General features: G+C 40.6%; 1 protein-coding gene and 2 pseudogenes across 1 annotated transcript; all 3 read left to right on the forward strand.

The window, feature by feature from the left end:
• Positions 1–4,594: 4,594 nt before the first annotated feature.
• On the forward strand, positions 4,595–4,894 carry LOC150015591 (potassium voltage-gated channel subfamily E member 3-like). Its single transcript, XM_090271781.1, has one exon. It carries the CDS (start codon positions 4,595–4,597, stop codon positions 4,892–4,894), a length of 300 nt encoding a protein of 99 aa, XP_090127907.1.
• A 5,014-nt stretch (positions 4,895–9,908) lies between these two features.
• Positions 9,909–11,675, forward strand: LOC150015592 (protein Red pseudogene; annotated as a pseudogene).
• Positions 11,676–11,963: 288 nt separating this feature from the next.
• On the forward strand, positions 11,964–12,571 carry LOC150015593 (high mobility group protein B2 pseudogene; annotated as a pseudogene).
• Positions 12,572–20,639: the final 8,068 nt, after the last annotated feature.

Raw genomic sequence — 20,639 nt, forward strand, 5'->3', positions numbered from 1 at the left:
GAAACAGTAATCAAAAATCTCCTGGCACACAAAAGCCCTGGACTGGATGGTTTCACTGGTGAATTTTACAAAACATTTAGGGAAGAACTAACTCCTACCCTCCTCAAACTATTCCAAAAAATCCAAGAAGAGGGAAAAATCCCAGACTATTTCTATGAAGCCAGTATTACCCTAATTCCAAAACCAGGTCAAGACACAACAAAGAATGGAAATTACAGACCAATATCACTGATGAACATAAATACTAAAGTCCTCAACAGTATATTGGCAAACAGGATCCAGCAATACATCAAAAAGATCATATACCACGATCAAGTGGGATTCATCCCAGGGATGCAAAGATGGTTTAATATTCACAAATCAATAAATATAATACATCACCTAACAAAATGAAAGACAAAAATCACATGAATCATATCAATAGATGCAGAAAAAGCATTTGATAAAGTACAACACCGATTTATGATGAAAACACTCAGCAAAATGGGAATAGAGGGAGCATACCTTAACATAATTAAGGCTATATATGAGAAGCCTGAAGCCAACATCATACTCAATGGACAAAAACTGAAAGCATTCCCCCTAAAATCAGAAACCAGACAAGGCTGTCCACTTCTATTCAACACAGTATTGGAAGTCCTAGCCACAGCAATCAGACAAGAAAAAGAAATAAAAGGCATCCAAATTGGGAAAGAAGAAGTAAAGCTATCATTATATGCAGATGACATGATAGTATACCTAGAAAACCCTATGAACTCCACTAAAAGACTACTTGATATAATAAGTGAATTTGGCAAAACAGCAGGGTACAAAATAAATATACAGAAATCTAAGGCATTTCTGTACACCAACAATAAAATATCAGAGACAGAAACAAAAAAGAAAATACCATTTATTATAGCAACAAGAATAATAAAGTACCTAGGAATAAACGTAACCAAAAAGATAAAAGACCTGTACTCTGAAAATTACATAACATTGAAGAAAGAAATTAAGGAAGATACAAATAAATAAAAGCAAATACCATGTTCTTGGATGGGAAGAATCAACATCATTAAAATGGCCATACCACCCAAAGCAATTTACAGATTCAATGCAATCCCTATTAAAATACTAATGACATATTTCACAGACCTAGAAATAATACTAAAAAATTCATATGAAACCAAAGAAGACCCAGAATAGCAAAAGCAATCTTGAGATAGACGAACACAGCAGGAGGAATCACAATACCAGACATCAAACAATACTACAAAGCCACTGTGATCAAAACAGTCTGGTAATGGCATAAGAACAGACATATAGATCAATGAAACAGAATAGAGAGTCCAGAAATAAATCCGGGACTGTACAGTCAACTAATATTTGATAAAGGAGGAAAGAACATAAAATGGAGTGAGAAGAGCCTCTTCAAAAATTGTTCTGGGAGAACTGGACAGGGACATGCAAAAAAATGAAACTAGACCACCAACTTACACCACACACGAGAATAAACTCAAGATGGATTAAAGACTTAAATGTAAGCCGTGACACCATAAAAGTCCTAGAGGAAAACATAGGCAGGAAAATTTCAGATATCCCACGTAACAATATCTTCACGGACACAGCTCCTGGGGTAGGAGAAATAAAGGAAAAAATAAACAAATGGGACTACATCAAACTAAAGAGTTTCTGCTCATCAAAAGGAAACATCACCAAGATGAAAAGGAAACCAATCATAAGGGAAAACATATTTGCCAATGATATCTCAGACAGGGGACTAATCTCCAAAATATATAAAGAGCTTATATGACTCAACATCAAGAAAACAAACAACCCAATTAAAAAATGGTTAAAGGACCTGAACAAACACTTCTCCGAAGAGGACATACAGATGGTCCATAGACACATGAAAAAATGCTCAACATCATTAGCCATCAGGGAGATGCAAATAAAAACCACAATGAGATACCTAACTTTACACCAGTCAGAAGGGCCATCATCAACAAAGCAACAAACAACAAGTGCTGGTGAGGATGTGGAGAAACGGGAACCCTAGTGCACTGTTGGTGGGAATGCAGACTGGTGCAGCCGCTATTGAAAACAGTATGGAATTATCATCTCAAAAAACTAAAAATGGAACTGCCTTTTGAACCAGAGATTCCACTGCTATGGTTATACTCGAAAAATCCTAAAACCCTAATTCAAAATAACTTATGCACCCCTATGTTCATAGCAGCCCTTTTTGCAATAGCTAAGTGCTGGAAACAACCTAAGTGCCCATCTGTAGATGAGTAGATCAAAAAACTGTGGTACATTTACACAATGGGATACTATGTAGCAGAGAGAAAGAAGGAACTGCTGCTGCCATTTGCGACAACATGGATGGAACTAGAGAGAATTATGCTTAGTGAAATAAGCCAAGCAAAGAAAGAAAAATACCATATGATATCACCTAATACAGGAAACTAAAGAACAACATAAACAAACGAACTAAATAGGACAAGGAGCAGAATAACTGTCAATGGGGGGAGGGGGCAGGGAGAGAAGGGGGATAAGTAAGGGAAGGGTCTAGTCAAGGAATGTGTATAAATGACTCATGGACATGGACAACAGGGAGGGATATGACTGTGGGAGAAGGGGTGGGCTGGGTGGGGGGGAGCAATGGGGGAAAAATGGGACAACTGTAATTAAAAAAAACAAAAAATAAAAAATAAAAAAAAGCAAGAAAAAACAACTGTCACTATTTGCAAATGACATGACTCCATGAAAAGAACTGTTAGAACAAATAAATAAATTCAGTAAAGCCATAGAATACAAAATCAATGTAAAATCTGTTACTTTTCTGTATACTAATAAGTATCAGAAAGAGAAATTTAAAAAACAATCTCATTTACAATTGCATTAAAAAGAATAAAATACCTAGTAAAAAATTTAGCCAAGGAGCTAAAAGACCAGTACACTGAAATGAAAACTATAAAACATTGATGAAATGAATTGTAGACACAAATAAATAAACAGATATTCAGTGCTCATGGGGTAGAAGAATTAATTTTGTTAAAATATCCATACTACCCATAGCGATTTACAGAATCAAATCAATCTCTATCAAACTTCTAATAGCATTTTTCATAAAAACAGAACAAATTATCTTAAAATTTGTATGGAACCACAAAAGACCCTGAACACAAAGCAATCTTAAGAGAGAGAAAAATGCTGTAGCCATTACACTTCCAGCTTTCAAGCTATATTGCAAAGCTATAGTAATCAAAACAACATAGTATTGACAGATACTAAGTTGATCTTCCCCAGGACGGAGCAGGAGGGCTCCGGGTGCTGGCCATACATGGGAATGTGAAGCTGGGCTCCTGGCCTGCCCCGCCTGGAAACCGTGAGGGGCTGTGGAGGGTGGCTCGAGAGCTTCTTCCACATCCACAAATATGCAGGCCAACACCTGTGGGTCAGCAGGGAGTGCACACGCGGAAATGGCACTCGGGACCCAGCCGGTCTTCGTGCTTGACTGGAGCTGCTTGCTCTGCAGAGTTGACGTGCCCCTTGACTACTGCGTGTATGCGCCCTAGTCCTGGGGGAAACCTGGGGACTCCCCAAAGTGTCTCCTGCTGCGAATAACATAGGTCTAGGCTAGGAAGAGAGACAGGCTCCTGTGTACAGGTGGTAAACCCGTGCCAGTCGCCCACCCACTCTATGCCTTGTGCTTTCTTTTCCTGGATCACCACGCATAAAACGGCTTTTGGGTCCTGTTGCCGATGCACTCCATGTGACATGAGGGGAAAGGGGTCTGGACTTGGGAATCAGTTTTCGCCCTTGTGTGAAGGCCCATGGAGAGTATCTCTTATCCTCCTAACCTACTCCAGGGGGAGATGACTTGCCCAGGGTCACACCACGGAACAGAATGAAGAGCCCAAGTCTCCTCAGTCCTAGCCCAGGGCTTTCTCCACTTCACCTACAAAGGTGCATTATAAACATGTGAGCTCCCCCTACACCCAGCTGCTCCGTCTCTCCAAGCAGAGAAGACCCATTGCTGGAGCTTTCACATTTCTTGATTCCTGGAAATAACAACAACCTTCTTCATCCTCATTCACTCCACACATCTCAAAACACATTTCTATCCACAAACTGAAAAGTACCTACTAAGAGGAAGGCAAGACAAGAAAACCCATCTTACTGATGGGGAAAATGAGGCCCAGAGTGGAGAAGCAACTTAACCAAGACACATGGCTAGACACATTGGTAAAATAGGGTTAGGTCTCTGGATTCCCACTCTAGTGTGTTCTCCATCAATGACAGAACTATAGAATGGTGTCCCTAAATGGAAAGAGACCACAGGACTGATCAGAGCGGATGAAAAATGAGGAAGGCTTCTGAAGAATCAGAAGGATAACTTGAAATTCTGGCTTCTTCTGAAGTTCTGGGTCTCCCCTGTTGCCGAAGTGAATACTGAGACCCCAGATGTGTCCAGAGACATCCTGAAGAGGTTGAGGGGTTAAGGAGCCTTAGGGCCCCCAGAAGGAGATTCCTGAAGCCAACCCAGAGCCAGAGAATTTGTGTGCTATTCGAGAGTCCTCCAATTCTTCTCCACCTGAATCCCTTTTATATGGAGACTATCAATGGGACTGAGACCTGGTATGAGAGTCTGCATGCTGTTCTGAAGGCTCTTAATGCCACTCTTCACAGCAGCGTGCTCTGCCGGCCAGGACCAGACAACCTGACTGAGGCGCGGCAGACCCGCCTACCTGGCCGTGATGACAACTCCTACATGTACATTCCCTTTGTCATGTTCCTATTTGCTGCCACTGTGGGCAGCCTTATCGCAGGATGCACCCACTCCCACAAAGTGGACAAGCGCAGCGACCCTTACCATGTGTACATCAAGAACCGTGTGTCTATGATCTGATGCTGGCAACCTGGGATGGCTGAAGATCAAGACACCTGAGGATTGGTTGTCTTCTGGGGCCTTTAGAGCTAAGCCATGGATCCTGTCAGGCCTCAGTGTTTTCATCTATAAGATCAACGAGAAACAGTGCTAAGGGATGTCATTATTGGGCTGGGAAGAGAAGGGCAGACCTAGGCCTTGTGGGGAAAATAAAGGACTTTTTCCAGCAAAGATAAATTTGATAGACAGTGGGAACCATGAACAAATACATGGAAGTAGCAAGAGATAATAACCAATGACTGCTCTAGTGGCTGGAGTATTAGGGGCTAGGGACCTGAGGAAGGGGAAAAGGAAGCTGTAGAAGAGGAAAATGAAACAGGAAGATGTACAGAGGACCAATTTTTGTGTGTGTTATCTTCCATGGCCATGAGAAGCAACAATGATTATCCCATATCACAAAACAACAACAACAACAACAACAACAACATAGTATTGGCATAAGAACAGACATATAGCTCAATGAAACAGAATAGAGAGTCCAGAAATAAACCCACACATATATGGTCAATTATTTTACAACAAAAGAGTCAAGAATATACAATGGTGAAAATACAGTCACTTTAATAAATGATGTTGGAAAAACTGAACAGCAACATGCAAAATAATGAAACTAGATTACTATCTTACACCATACACAAAACTTAACTCAAAATAGATTAAAACTTGAATATAAGACCCAAAACAAAAAGCATAGAAGAAAGCATAGAAAATAAGTTTCCTGATATCAGTCTTGGCTACGATTTTTAGAATCTGACTCCAAAAGCAAAGGCAACAAAGGCAAAAATAAATAAGTGGGACTATATCAAATTAAGAAACTTCTGCAGAGCAAAGATTGACCAAATGAAAAGGCAACCTATTTAATGAAAGAAAAAAATTGCAAATTATATGTCTGATAAGGAATTAATATGAAAAGTATAAAAAACTCATGCAACTCAAAAGTAGTAAAACAAACAATATGATTTAAAAATGAACAGAGTATTTGAACAGACATTTTTCCGAAGAAGACATATAGATGGCCAATAGTTACATGAAAAAATATTCAGTATCACTAATCATCAGGAAACTGCAAATCAAAACCACAGTGAGATATCACCTCACACCTGTTAAAATGGTTATAATAAAAAGGACAAGAAATATAAAGTGTTGGTGAGGATGTGGAGAAAACAGAACACTTGTGCACTGTTGGTGGTAATAGGAATTGGTGCAGCCACTATGAAAAACACTAAGGAGGTTCCTCAAAAAATTAAAAAGAGAACTGCAAGATGAACCAACAATTCTACTTCTGGGTATTTGGCTGAAGAAATCCAAAATGCTAATTCAAGAAAAAAGGGAATACATTCCTATGTTTATTGCAGCATTTACAATAGCCAAGATATGTAAGCAACCTTGGTGTCCATCAACAGATGAATGAGTAAAGATGTGATACAAACACACACATACACATGCACAATGGAATTTACTCAGCAATAAAAAGAATGAAATCTTACCATTTGTGACAACATGGATGGACTTAGATGGTATTATGGTAAGTGAAATAAGTCAGACCCAGAGAGACAAATACCATATGATTTCACTTGTATGTTGAATTTAAAGAATTGAAACAATTGAACAAACAAAAGAAAACAAAACAAAAACAGACTCATAGAAACAAATAACAAATTAATGGTTCCAAGAGGAGATGGAGTGGAGAGATGGGTGAAAAACGTGAAGGGGAATATAGTCATTAATAGTATGAAAAGTTTGCACAGTAACAGACAGTTACTAGATTTAGTGTGGTGATTACATTGTAAGATATATTACACCAAAACTTGTGCCAACTACATTTTAATAAAAACATGAAAAGAAAATATACATGCAAAATAAAATACTCTTCAGCTATTGAAAAGAATGAAATTTTGCCATTTGCAACAACATTGATGGGCTTTAAGGACATTATACTAAGTGAAATAAGTTGGACTTATTTCGCACTAATATGTGTAATCTAAACAAAAACACCTAAAAAGGATCCGTGATGGTAGCTGAGTAGATGACAGCTGCATTCACTACCTCCCAGGACCAAAATAGAATTAAAACTGAAATAGAAATCAAACTGAATAACCAAATGAACACAACCTGAACAGAAATCTTATAACCAGGGATTTACAGAAGAAGCCACATCAAGATGGGTAGAAAAGGCAGAGGCACAAAGGGGGCTGGCCCCCCTCCTATAGGTGGCTGAGGTTCCAGAGGGATATGTCAGCTGTAAAGGCTCACCCTGAGGAGTATAAGGTCTCAACCCCATGCAGGGCTCCCCAGCCCAGAGCTCCAGACCCAGGAAGAGGTAATTATATAACATCTGGCTATGAAAATCAGCAGGGATTCTGTCCCCCAAGGATAGAAAAATCTGCTGGAGGCACAGGTGCCCTATTGAAGGGCCAATATACAGAATCTCATTCACACCAACTCACCCTGGGCTCTGGCAGACTAGTGTCATGTGAGGAGAGTCTGGGGTTGGTGGCTCTGGGGAGAGAGCTGAAGGGTCTGCCACCAGGATCCCTGTGTTGGGTCCCTCTCCCACACTGTGGATGCCATCTATCTTGGGTGGAGCACTCCCCTCCTTACAGCATCAACCTGGAGGAAAGCAATAGCCTCACCCTCTAGTCTCCTCATCATCTTACCCTGTGAAGCTCACACCCTGCAGAGGAGTCAACTGTTGGGGCCAGAGAGCAGAAGTCCTATCAGACTCAGGGTATGTCAATGACTGAGTTGTGCAGCTGTAGGGTGGGGGCCATTTCCCTCACTTTCCTGTGAACCTGAGATCTGCTACCCCATCCTCCAGGGTCCAAGTGACTCCACCCTCAGGGCTACTTCTGGCCCCTCCCTGGGAAGGAGGTCTGGGCAGATTCCAGGACAGATTGAGTTGTGTTGCCCTGTGACAAGGGCCACCCCCTCACCTTTCTCCAAGACTGACCAGTACCTGCCCATCATAGGAGATCTACTAGCCCCATCATCCTGACGCCAAGTGACCCACCCTGCTGAAGTCAGGTTCCTGACAGAATTTGGGAAAGATTGAGTTGTATTGCTCTAGGACAGGACCATTTTTCCCCCTTGTATGCCAGATTGATGCAAAGCCCTTCATTCACACAGCCAAACCCAGGTCTGTTTGGGCCTGATAAATGCTGCTGGCCTCACCCTGACAACTCCCTGAGACTCCACCCCACCACAAGAGTCTGCAGGCACCCAAGCTAGACTTGGTATACCCTGGCACTTTCATCAGTGGCCTCAGAGTCAGCACTGACACCAAGTTTGCACCTGTCTCAAACTGATAAACACCACTCACCTCTACCTGGTGACTCACTGAGAACCTTCCTCCTTCAACTCAAGTATCACCAAAGTCTTCTTGAGTGTCTGAAACTAACAGGGGGCTGACAAGTAGAGGCAGGCAGAGGAGGATCTCAGGATGCCTAGGGACTTTTTCTGACCTGCCCCCAGATTCAGCGCTGGTAAAGCCAGCCTTGGTGTGTAGCTAGATCCTTCCCATGCATAACCAAGCCCATCAGAGGCAGCCACAAACTGTGTATTGATTCATAGCTCCAAACAGATTTCCCAGGGCCAGTCACAGGCAGTGTTTGACATTGATCTGCACCAGAATCCCTCACAAGGGTCCTCAGAACTGACATATTCAGTGGCCAGCTTTAGACAACATCGGAACAGGATTCAATTAATCTTGTAAGTGGCATATTCAAAGGGAGATCTTGGCAGGCACAAGGCCCTGCAGAGGCAAATTCCTCTTTGTGTGGTCAGCACCTGTATAGCAGCCCCATACATTGTGGTTAACATTGATCCTCACAGTCAGCCAGCCTGAGGGTCAATCCAATGCATGAATGAGCCAACAGCAATCAAGACTTGATTACAACAGGAGGATTCACATAACTCACAGAAAGGACATTTCTGGTGCCCAGGCTCAAGTAATGAAGGACACTGTGCCACTAGGTTCCACAGGACATCTACTACATAAGACCACTCTATCAGAACTGTGAAGGCATAGCAGACCTACTTAATACATAGAAACAAACACAAAGAGAGAGCCAAAATTGGAGACAAAGAAACATGTGCCAAATAAAAGAACAGGAAAAATCTCCAGAAAAATACCTAAATAGAGGCAAGCAATTTATCAGATATAGAGTTTTAAAAAATGGCTATAAGGATGCTCAACTAACTTAGTGAGAACTCAACAAAGATATAATAAGAATAAAAAAGAAATAGGCACCTTAAAAAGAACTAGTCACAAGTGAACAACACAATATCTGAAATGAAGAATACACTAGAAAGAATAAATAGTAGATTGGATGAAGCAGAAGATCAAATCAGTGATCCAGAAGACAAGTTAACCAAATCAAAGCAGCAAAAAGAAAAAAAGAATTACAAAAGGGAGGATAGCTGAAGGGACCATTGGGACAACATGAAGCACAACAACACCCACCTCATAGGGGTACCAGCAGGAGAGGAGGTAAAACAAGAGATCAAGAAAATAGTTAGAGAAATAATAGCTGAAACAAAACTTCCTTAACCTGAGAAAGGAAAAAGACATACAAGTCCATGAAATGCAGAGAGTTCCAAACAAGATGAACCCAAAGAGTTTCATACAAAGACCCATCATAACTAAAGTGGCAAAGAGTAGGACAAAGAGAGGACCTTAAAAGCAGCAAGAGAAAGATGGTTACCTACAAAGGAGCTCCCATAAGACTGACAGCTGATTTCTCAACAGAATCATTTCAGGCTAGGAAGGATTGGTAAGAAAAAGTCAAAGTGTTAAAGAGGTAAGACCTGCAACCAAGACTACTTTACCCAGCAATGTTATCATTTAAAATTTAAGGAGAAATAAAGAGATGCAAGACAAAAAAAAGCTAAAGGAATTCATAAGCACCAAATCAGTATTACAAGAAATGTTAAAAAGTATTCTTATTTTGTAATAGTTTTATTGTTTCAGGGAGGTTCCTTGCTTGCTGGCGTTGAAACACCGCGGACGAAATGCTGGAGCGAGATAGCGAGCCGTTCTCCAACCCTTTGGCCCCAGATGGCCACGATGTGGATGATCCTCACTCCTTTCACGAATCAAAACTCACCAATGAAGACTTCAGGAAACTTCTTATGACCCCAGGGGCTGCACCTACCTCTGCACCGCCCTCCAAATCACGTCACCATGAAATGCCAAGGGAGTACAATGAGGATGAAGACCCAGCTGCACGAAGGAGAAAAAAGAAAAGTTATTATGCCAAGCTTCGCCAACAAGAAATTGAGAGAGAGAGAGAACTAGCAGAGAAGTACCGGGACCGAGCCAAGGAACGGCGAGATGGTGTGAATAAGGATTATGAGGAAACTGAGCTGATCAGCACCACAGCTAACTACAGGGCTGTGGGCCCCACTGCTGAGGCGGACAAATCAGCTGCAGAGAAGAGAAGACAGTTGATCCAAGAGTCCAAATTCTTGGGTGGTGACATGGAGCACACCCATTTGGTGAAAGGCTTGGATTTTGCTCTGCTTCAAAAGGTACGAGCTGAGATTGCCAGCAAAGAGAAAGAAGAGGAAGAACTAATGGAAAAGCCCCAGAAGGAAACAAAGAAAGATGAGGATCCTGAAAACAAAATTGAATTTAAAACACATTTGGGCCGCAATGTTTACCGCATGCTCTTCAAAAGCAAGGCATATGAGCGGAATGAGCTATTCCTGTCCGGCCGCATGGCCTGTGTGGTAGACCTGGATGATGAATATGCTGACACAGACATCCCCACCACTCTTATCCGCAGCAAAGCGGATTTCCCCACTATGGAGGCCCAGACCACACTGACTACAAATGACATTGTTATTAGCAAGCTCACCCAGATCCTTTCCTACCTGAGGCAGGGTACCCGCAACGAGAAGCTCAAGAAGAAAGATAAAGGGAAGCTGGAAGAGAAGAAACCCCCTGAGGCTGACATGAATATATTTGAAGACATTGGGGATTATGTGCCCTCCACAACCAAGACACCTCGAGACAAGGAGCGGGAGAGATATCGGGAACGGGAGCGTGATCGGGAGAGAGACAGAGATCGTGACAGAGAGCGGGAACAAGAACGAGATCGGGAGCGGGACCGAGAGAGAGAGGAAGAGAAGAAGAGACACAGCTACTTTGAGAAGCCGAAAGTAGATTATGAGCCCATGGACGTTGACAAAGGACCTGGATCTGCCAAAGAGTTGATCAAATCGATCAATGAAAAGTTTGCTGGTTCTGCTGGTTGGGAAAGCACTGAATCGCTGAAGAAGCCAGAGGACAAGAAGCAGCTGGGTGATTTCTTTGGCATGTCCAACAGTTATGCAGAATGCTACCCAGCCACAATGGACGATATGGCTGTAGACAGTGACGAGGAGGTTGATTATAGCAAAATGGACCAGGGTAACAAGAAGGGCCCCTTGGGCCGCTGGGACTTTGATACTCAGGAAGAATACAGTCAGTATATGAACAACAAAGAAGCTTTGCCCAAGGCTGCAATCCAGTATGGCATCAAAATGTCTGAAGGGCGTAAGACCAGGCGCTTCAAGGAAACCAATGTCAAGGCAGAGCTTGATCGCCAGTGGAAAAAGATAAGTGCTATCATTGAGAAGAGGAAGAAGATGGAAGCTGATGGGGTTGAAGTGAAAAGACCAAAATATTAATCTCCAGTTCTGACTCCAGGAATTCTTTACAAGGATATGCTCCACACTGCTTGCTTTCTACAAGTCCCCCCCCAAAAGTTGCAAGGGTTTCCTTTCTTTTTTGTTTTTGTTTTTTTTTCATGAATGTATATAAAATATTATTGTATAGTCATTTGGTTCCATTAAAATTGGTTAACCTGCAAAAAAAAAAAAGAAAAGTTGGTACTGTTTAAGGCCAAAAGTTAACAGTTTATAGAACTTTTAGTTTCAAATTGGCTTGTACACTGCAAAACAACAGCCTGAGGATTTGGGTAAGCGAAAAACCAGTTCATGCGGGAGCCCAGCGAGGAAAGCGTCTTGGTAGATGCTGTCTGTCACAATGGCTAAAGGAGACCCCAACAAGCCAAGAGGCAAGATGTCCTCGTATGCCTTCTTCATGCAGAGCAGAAGAAGAAACACCCAGACTCTTCCGTGAACTTTTCCGAATTCTCCAAGAAATGTTCGGAGAGATGGAAGACCATATCTGCAAAGGAAAAGTCAAAATTCGAAGATATGGCAAAGAGTGACAAAGCTCGCTATGACAGGGAGATGAAAAATTATGTTCCTCCCAAATGTGATAAGAAAGGAAAGAAAAAAGATCCCAATGCTCCTAAAAGGCCTCCATCTGCCTTCTTCCAGTTTTGCTCTGAACATCGCCCAAAGATCAAAAGTGAACACCCTGGTTTATCCATTGGGGATACTGCAAAAAAATTGGGTGAAATGTGGTCTGAACAGTCAGCCAAAGATAAGCAACCACATGAACAGAAAGCAGCTAAGCTAAAGGAGAAGTATGAAAAGAATATTGTTGCATACCGTGCCAAAGGCAAAAGTGAAGTGGGAAAGAAGGGTCCTGGCAGGCCAACAGGCTCAAAGAATGAACCAGAAGATGGGGAGGAGGAAAAAGAGGAAGAGGATGAGGACGAGGAAGAGGATGAAGATGAAGAATAAAAAGCTATCCTGCAATGATGTGTGTGGAGTATGTGTGTGCACTCAGGCAATTGTTTTGCTAACAATGTGAATTCAAGTGCAGCTCAATATTAGCTTCAGTATAATAACTGTACAGATTTTTATATAGCTGGTAAGAATCTTTGTAGAGAAAATACTTTTTTCAAAATGCAGGTTGTAGCTTTTTGAGGAGCTACTACATACAGTTAGATTTTAAGGTTTTGGATGTTAAATGTTTCTAAATATTTAATGGTTTCTTTAATTTCTTGACTTGTGTATGGTAGCACAGCAAACTCAGCAATTAGTATCAATAGTAAATTTTGGGTTTTTTAGAATGTTGCATTTTTTTTTAATTTGTAATAAAATTATGTATATTAAAAAAAAAACCAAATTGGCTTGTACAATCAAATGTATTGAATTTATAAACTTTTGTAAAATTCATAGTTAATCTGTTTTCTTCTAATCAATGTCTAGACTTTGATTTTCCATCTCAGTGATATTTCACTTTCTCCTTTTTATCTTTATTAATTTTCCTATAATAACTTGTTTTTATTTCACTTTTTGGTCTTTTTCTTGAATATATTATGATAATCTGGAAAGTCAGTGAAACTGTCAAAATGTTAGCTATGTCAATAAGGCACTTGAAATTAAAATATTATGAGAAATATCACTAATTCTACTGTATTAAATATTTGAAGATATAGCTTGATAAACAACATGGCTTGTATGAAAACTCTGAACAAGTGTATGTCATTATCTGCAGTGTTCTGTGTAGTAGTTATTGTTTTGTCTGCAGAACATAATGGTTTAGATGTCTGATTTACTTTCACTTATTAAACATCTTCACCATAGCTCTGACTGGTGTGGCTCAGTGGGTTGGGTGTCATCCTGCAAGGTGAAGGTCACTGGCTCAATTCTGAGCAGGGCACACGCCTGGGATGAAGGTCAGATCCATGACTGAGATAGTGCAAGAGGCAACCAATCCATGTTTCTCTTACATATCAATGTTTCTCTCCCTCTCTTTTTGCCTCCCTTCACCTCTTTCTAAAAATAAATAAAATATTAAAAAACAAAACATGTTCACTACAGGATGATATCTGTAAAGTCAGGTACTGTTTAAATTAGACTAGGATTTAGTACAATTTATTAAAGCTTAAAAATGTTTTACTGATGTATAATTGATACATAACATACTAGTTTCAGGCATACAACATAATAATTCAATATTTGTATACATTGTGAATGTTTCACCACAATTAGTCTAGCTAGCATTAGCATCCATTACTGTAGACAGTGATAAGGACTTTTAAGATTTACTCTTTTAGTAATTTTCAAATACACAATATTATTTTGTCTAGTCACCATGTTGTACATTACATCTCTATGATTTATTTATTTTATAACTGGAAATTTTCCTTATACATAAGGAGACTGAACTCAGTGTTGGTGGTGGTGGAGGGTACCTGTTAATTAAAAGAGATTTAAGAGATATATTAACCAATTGAAATGCATGAACCTAATTTGAATTCTAATTTAAAAAAACTATTGAGAAATATAAGAACATTTAGGGAATCTGAATGCTCTGAATAGTTGATAATAAGGAATTATTGCCAATATTTTAGGTGTGATTGTGATATTGTGATTGTGTTCATATGTATGTATGCATACACAAACACCATTTAGAGACACAAAAATTTTTAATTTTGAGTTTTATGAAGAATTTAAAATTTTAAATATTTTATAGAGGACTAGGAATCTTACCTAGAAATGACCTCTTTCTGCATTTCCAACTTAAACATGTCCATACACTTCACTGCACACACACCCTAATAACATGGAACTTGGCAGCATAATGAGTGTTCTTTATTTATAGTACTACTTGTAGAAAACTGACATTTAGATTTCAAAATTTACATTACAAAATTATTAGCATCAGTTTTAAGGATTTCAACAATGCTTGTGAACTCCACTTTTCTTGTCTGGGATTTGCTTCAAAATAATGTGATGCAGAGGAAAGTGGGTAAGAAAATAGATTAAAGATTTGACCAAAATGTTGGTAACTGTGAAACCTGCTTTGTGAGCACATTGATATTCATATACACTTTTCCATATTTTTGACATTTTCTGAAATGAAAAGTTAACATCAAAAGCCACCAATAGCTAATTATTTCCTACATGATAAGATTTTTTTTTTTTTTTGTCCTTTGACAAAAATTCCTATTTCCTACCTTACCTTCTATTTCCTTCCAGGCAGTACACACTGTTTGTTTTAGCCCAAGTGGATTAGTCTTCATCTCCCAACATGAGATGCAAATTCTAGATTTTGAGTATATGCATTACACATTGTTCTGTTGCCGGAATCAATCCTTCCATTATAACTGCCAAGGTATGATTCCTATGTTTGGCTCCTTTAATGCTTTTCATTCTGTGACACTACTCTCTCTCTTCTCTGAACATCAATGACACATTAGTAAGTGTATCTCAGCTTCAACACAGATATTGTTAGTTACCTTTCTGTGTGCATGTGACTTTTCTTCCTATCTGGTTTATAAGTCCCTGACCAAAACCTTGTCTTGTACTTTTTGGTACACACAGAAGATTTACCACTATGGTCCATAGTAAGTGGTTAATAAGTATGGTTTAGTAAAGTGGCTGTAATCACTCAGTTAGATATTAGAAGTAGAGCTTTGAAAGGCAAAAGATATCTGAAAGCACAGTTAAGAAAAAGAAAAGCTATATTGAGATAATATGCCCAGAAGAGAGAAAGTTACTGGGTGATTCTTCTGAATACTTTGTTCATAGTGTGAAAAGAGTTTAGTCTCATGACCTTAGCAGCTATTAGCATATTTCCCCCTAGATTCTAAGTAAACTGGCACTTTATGTACTTGCAATGGACTTTTGCTTTGTGCTTATAGCATTAACATGTCTGACTGCCTCAAAGGTTCAGCTTCCAGAACAGACCCTCTAGCTGAAATACCCAGAACCACTCTTTAAAGTGCCCATTACTCAGATCCTTTATAAACTCTTAATTCCTTTTAAAAATGCATATTAAATAGCTGAAGAAAAATAAAGATTATTTGAGAAATGGAAAGTCTGTCTCTGCCACTTACATGACTACCTAAGTTATTGTCCCCTTTTTCCCCCCAACCAATGTGCTTTCTAAAAAATCTGGTCAATACAGATATAATAACAAATCTTACCATTTTAATCATTTTAAGGTGAACAGTTCAGTGGCATTAAATATATTCCATTGTTAGGCAATCATCACTACCATCCATCTCCACCATTTTTTATCTTGCAAAACTGTAACTCTATATTCATTAAAAACTACCTGCTTCCTAAGCCCACCCCCTATTCCTTGACATCTACCATCTACTTTCTGTCTTTGAATTTGACTACTTAACTATCTCATATTAGTAAAATCATACAATATCTGTCCTTTTGTATCTGGCTTATTTTACTTAGCATAAAGTCTTGAAGATAAAGGAATTTCATTCCTTTTTAGGCTGAATAATATTCCCTTGTATGTATATACCACATCTTGTTTATCCATTCTTCTATCAGTATCATTTGGGTTCTTTTAACCTTTGACTATTATGAATAATGCTGCTGCTATAAACATTGGTGTACAAATATCTGTTCAAGTTCCTACTTTCAATTATTTTGGGTATATTTCAACTCATTATTGAAAGCCATTATTTGCAGTTATACTTTTTAGGTATCCTGAATATTTCCCTTCTTCCCTGACTTAACACTTAAAGTAATTTTAGATTTCCCTCAATTTCTAGCCTTCGGTAAGCTCCACATAAAAGTAACAGCCTCTAAGTGTCAGAAGTTTGCCAGAGCTGATTTGGAAGGAGGAGTCAGGAGGATGTGAATGGGCACTGAGCCATTTGAAGCAGTCCTTCCCACTACACCTGCGCCTGGTATAGATTTAATAGATGTTTCATTCTACAGGTCTGAGGATTTAGAACAAGTGCTCAGTACAAAGCAGTTGGACAAGATGAAAACAGAACCCAGGAATCTGAGCTTCCAATCCAGAAGAGCTGAATGTGACTGTGATTCACAGGAGCAGCAGGAAGCCAACAGTCTAGAGCTGAAGGCTGGTGACATACTCTGGTGAGGAAGCACTGCTGTGGCCCCAGTGAGTAATCACCTGTGCCCGGGCTTGAGTACCTGCTTTAAGAAAAGGGATCCTGTAATACATGCCGACTGTTCAGTGTTACAGAGTGAACCTGGCTACAGGTTCCGTTAGTCCCATGTGGGGTCGCCAAAACTGTTACAGAGCGAAAGGGGGTTCTCTCACATGGTGCCTTAGTGTAACACCCAACAACTAGTGCTGAGGAAAACAGGTCTTTATTTACAGTATTCCAACCTGGGGAGGGCAGTGAGCCCTTCGGCTCAGAGCCCTGCTCTCCCATGGGACCCAGCACTTCCCTTGCTCCCCAAAAGGCTAGAAGCCAAAATCATTCCCAGAAGTTCCCCATCCCTTGTCTGTCAGCTCTGTCCTTCAGGATCTGGGGTATGATGTCATCAGCCTCCGTATAACAGTCCAGGAAAACATGTGCCATGTTGCAGTGGATCACGCATGGTTCTCTCTTTTTGTCCTTCTCAAAGCCACATGGAGATTTCCCTTACCTTTCCAAGCTGTGTGAAGTTCTCTCCTTCCTGCAAACTGTATGGATCTCCTCTCCTCCTCTCTCTACAATGGTTGCCACTTTATTTTAAAATCCCTGACTGCCTCCTGTGACGCAGTGGGCATGGTAACCGGTTCTGACCATTCACAGAACCTTGTGCAGGCCCTGTAAGCTCCTTCTACACCATTCCATGGTCAAAACCCCTCCTATCTCCTTGGGGCCTTGGAAGAACCAACCATTTGCATAACAAAGACACTAGCTACTAGTCATAGTCATGCAAAGGCATCTTAAAAGCTATTCCCTTTTCCCCATCCCCGAATTTACAGGCTCTGGGGATTTTTGGAGACCCTCACTCTGTAACAAGAGCAATCATAAGGAAAGATTAAATATTAAAGGAATTCAGGCTTTGAAAATAAAAGGAATCATATAATTCCTAAGCATTCACGTGAAACCTCCATTAAACTTAATGTACTCATTCCGAAAGGGGAAAAAGAGGAGAAAAAAGCAAAGAAAATTCCCAGTCTACACTAGAAGGAAGTTCCTTGTGTTACAGAACCCCTGGGCTGCTCCAATTGAAAACAAACCCACGGGCTCTTTAGTTAGGGGCCCGATTGCCCACTGCCAGAATTATAACTCTCAATACCAGAGTTTAGTGAAAAGAAAAAGAATTGTTTATTTAACAGTTATATAGATTTAGTTATTTGTGGATTTCTGTTGTTAAGTCTTATGTTCTTCAAAACACCCATAAACACATATCCTTGCTTCCCCCCTACCAAACCAGGCTAGTTTTAGAAAAGTTAGAGAAACCCTTTCCCTACTTTCCAAACACAGTTCAGCTTTACCAGTAGCTGCCAATCATTCAATTCTGATTGGGAAGACCTCATCTGTGTTATGGGGTCCACCAGCTTTTAATCCAGACCCTCGTGGATTCTCAGCCTCCTTGTAAACTGCATGGTTAGTCCTTTTGTAATCCACATGGTCAGTCTGTTCCTTTTCAAAGCAGCAAGGTATGTCCCTTCCTTAAAATTGCATCGTCAGTCCCAGTTAAATTCACATGATCAGCTTGTCCCCATTTAAATCCGCACAGTCAGCCTCAGCCTCCAGTTTAATTCACATGGTCCACCTTTCCCCAGTTAAATCCCCACGGTCAGCCTGGCTAAAATGTCTGCCACTTATTTTTAAATCCCTGACTACGTCCTCTGATGCAGTGGGTGTGGTAACCAGTTTTGACCATTCACAGAACCTCACGCAGGCTCTGTGTGCTTTCTCCATACCAACCCCTGGTCCAAGACCCCTCCCTTCTACCTGAGTCTTTGGATGCATTAAAGCCATTCTGCATAAGAAAGACACTAGCCACCAGCCTCAGGCATGTGGAAGCATTCTGAAAGCTGCTTCATCCTCCCCATCCCCCAGCCACAAACTGGGGTTTTTTTGAACACCACTGTTTCTGTAACACTTGGGTTCTCTTTACTCTTAATCTAGCACTGTTAGACAACATGAATGACCTGGTAATAACCTTGTGTAACAGGTAGGTCAAAGCCTCTATATTACAACCAATGTCCTCATATGATTTCTATACTAAGAATCAAGTAACTACTTACAAAAGTGTGCAGAAGAATCTTTACTACAATGTTTAGTTGTTACAGAAACAGGGGAGTCCAAAAATCCCCAGAGTTTGCTGCTGGGGGATGGGGAGAAGTAAGCAGCTTTTCAAATGCTTCCACATGCCTGAGGCTGGTGGCTACTGTCTTTCTTATGCAAATGGCTTTAATGCATCCAAAGCCTCAGGCAGATGGGAGGAGTCTTGAACCAGGGGACGGTATGGAAAGCACACAGAGCCTGCGTAAGGTTCTGTGAATGGTCAGAACTGTTTGCAACGTCCACTGCGTCAGATGACGCAGTCAGGGATATATAAGCAGCTGCAGACATTTTAGCTGGGACGCTCGCTCTCAGACTCTCTCAGACTCTCGCTCTGGGACTCTCTCAAGCTCTCGTTCGGGCTCTGGCTCTCACTGGCGCTCTGACTCTCACTCGCGCGCTCGCGCTCGCTCTCGCTCTCTCGTGTGCTCCCTCCACGTGGCTTGGTGAAGGGGCCTTCTCCATGTGGCTTGGAGAAGGGGTCTCCAGGCTGCTTTAAGAGGCTCTCGCCATGCAGTTCTGAGAAGGAGAGAAGATCCACGTGGTTTGCAGGAAGAAGGCAGTTTGCAAGGAGGCTGAGAATCCAGGTGGCTCTGCATTGAGAGCTGGAGGGCACCACAGCACAGAAAGGACCTCCCCAATCAGATTGAATGATTGGCAGCTGCTGGTAAAGCTGAACTGTGTTTGGAAAGTAGGAAAACGGTTTCTCTGACTTTCCTAAAACTAGCCTGGTCTGGAAGGTGGGGAGGCAAGGATATGTGTTTGTGGGTGTTTTAAAGAGCATAAGACTTAATAACAGAAATCCGCAAATAACTAAATCTATATAACTGTTAAATAAACAATTCTTTTTCTTTTCATCAAACTCTGGTGTTGAGAGTTATAATTTTGGCAGCGGGCAATCAGGGCCCTAACTGAAGAGCCTGTGGGTTTGTTTTCAACTGGAGCAGCCCAGGGGTTCTGTAACATAGTGAAATGGAAAAATGTCTGCTTTATTTTCTTACATAGATTTGACCTAGTGCTTAAATCTAACCACTGACTACTGTAAAGTTATCAATTCAGAAGGGAGAGAATCAAAACACTTGAAAGAAACAATCTCTGCAACTGAGGGAGTTCTAAAGGTGAGACTACTTTTCCATGTGAAGGTCTGCGTGACAACAAAATGCATTCCAAGCAACAGGCAACTAGCTCCTTCTCTCCAAGAATATTGGATAGAGCAACCAGGTGACATCTCTCTTAGGTTGCTCCCATGTCTGTCATAAAGGTGTCTGGCCAGTAGAACATCTGCTAAGTACAGGCTTTGTTTTAGAGCATTGTCAAAACTCTACTGGAGATAGGAGAAAGTCTCCAACCTCTATTTATTTAAAGAAACATCATCACAGGGGACTGGAAGAAGAACCAGGGAGCTTACAAGAGAATCATTTCAACAATGCAATTTTCTAGGCATTTGAAACTGTTTTCTTTTTAAACAGTTTTAATGATTTTTAACAGTTTTAAACAGTTTAGCGGTTTTTAGGAGCACTAGTCCTAGCAGCTGAGATCAAGCCCTCATGAATTAGCCATTTAAAAAAATCTAAAAGACAACAATATTGTATCATAATAATGAATCATGCTAAGAGACTAGAACTTAATGTCAATGTAAGAAACATCCAAACCTGTAGAGAATTTTTGTGAGTTTATTTGAGCCAAACTGAAAATTGCCAATGAGCAAAATCTCAATGGATTGAGAAAATGCTCCAGAGAATGGCAGTTTTGTAGTTTATTTTATACATTACAATTAAACGGGGAGGTGTGAGGAG

Source organism: Furipterus horrens, unplaced genomic scaffold (genome assembly GCF_987537825.1).
Source record: "Furipterus horrens unplaced genomic scaffold, mFurHor1.1.pri manual_scaffold_3, whole genome shotgun sequence".
Lineage (NCBI taxonomy): Eukaryota > Metazoa > Chordata > Mammalia > Chiroptera > Furipteridae > Furipterus > Furipterus horrens.

Excerpts from the sequence above, each read along its gene's own strand:
- LOC150015591 (XM_090271781.1), top strand. The coding sequence starts at position 4,595 with ATGGAGACTATCAATGGGACTGAGACCTGGTATGAGAGTCTGCATGCT.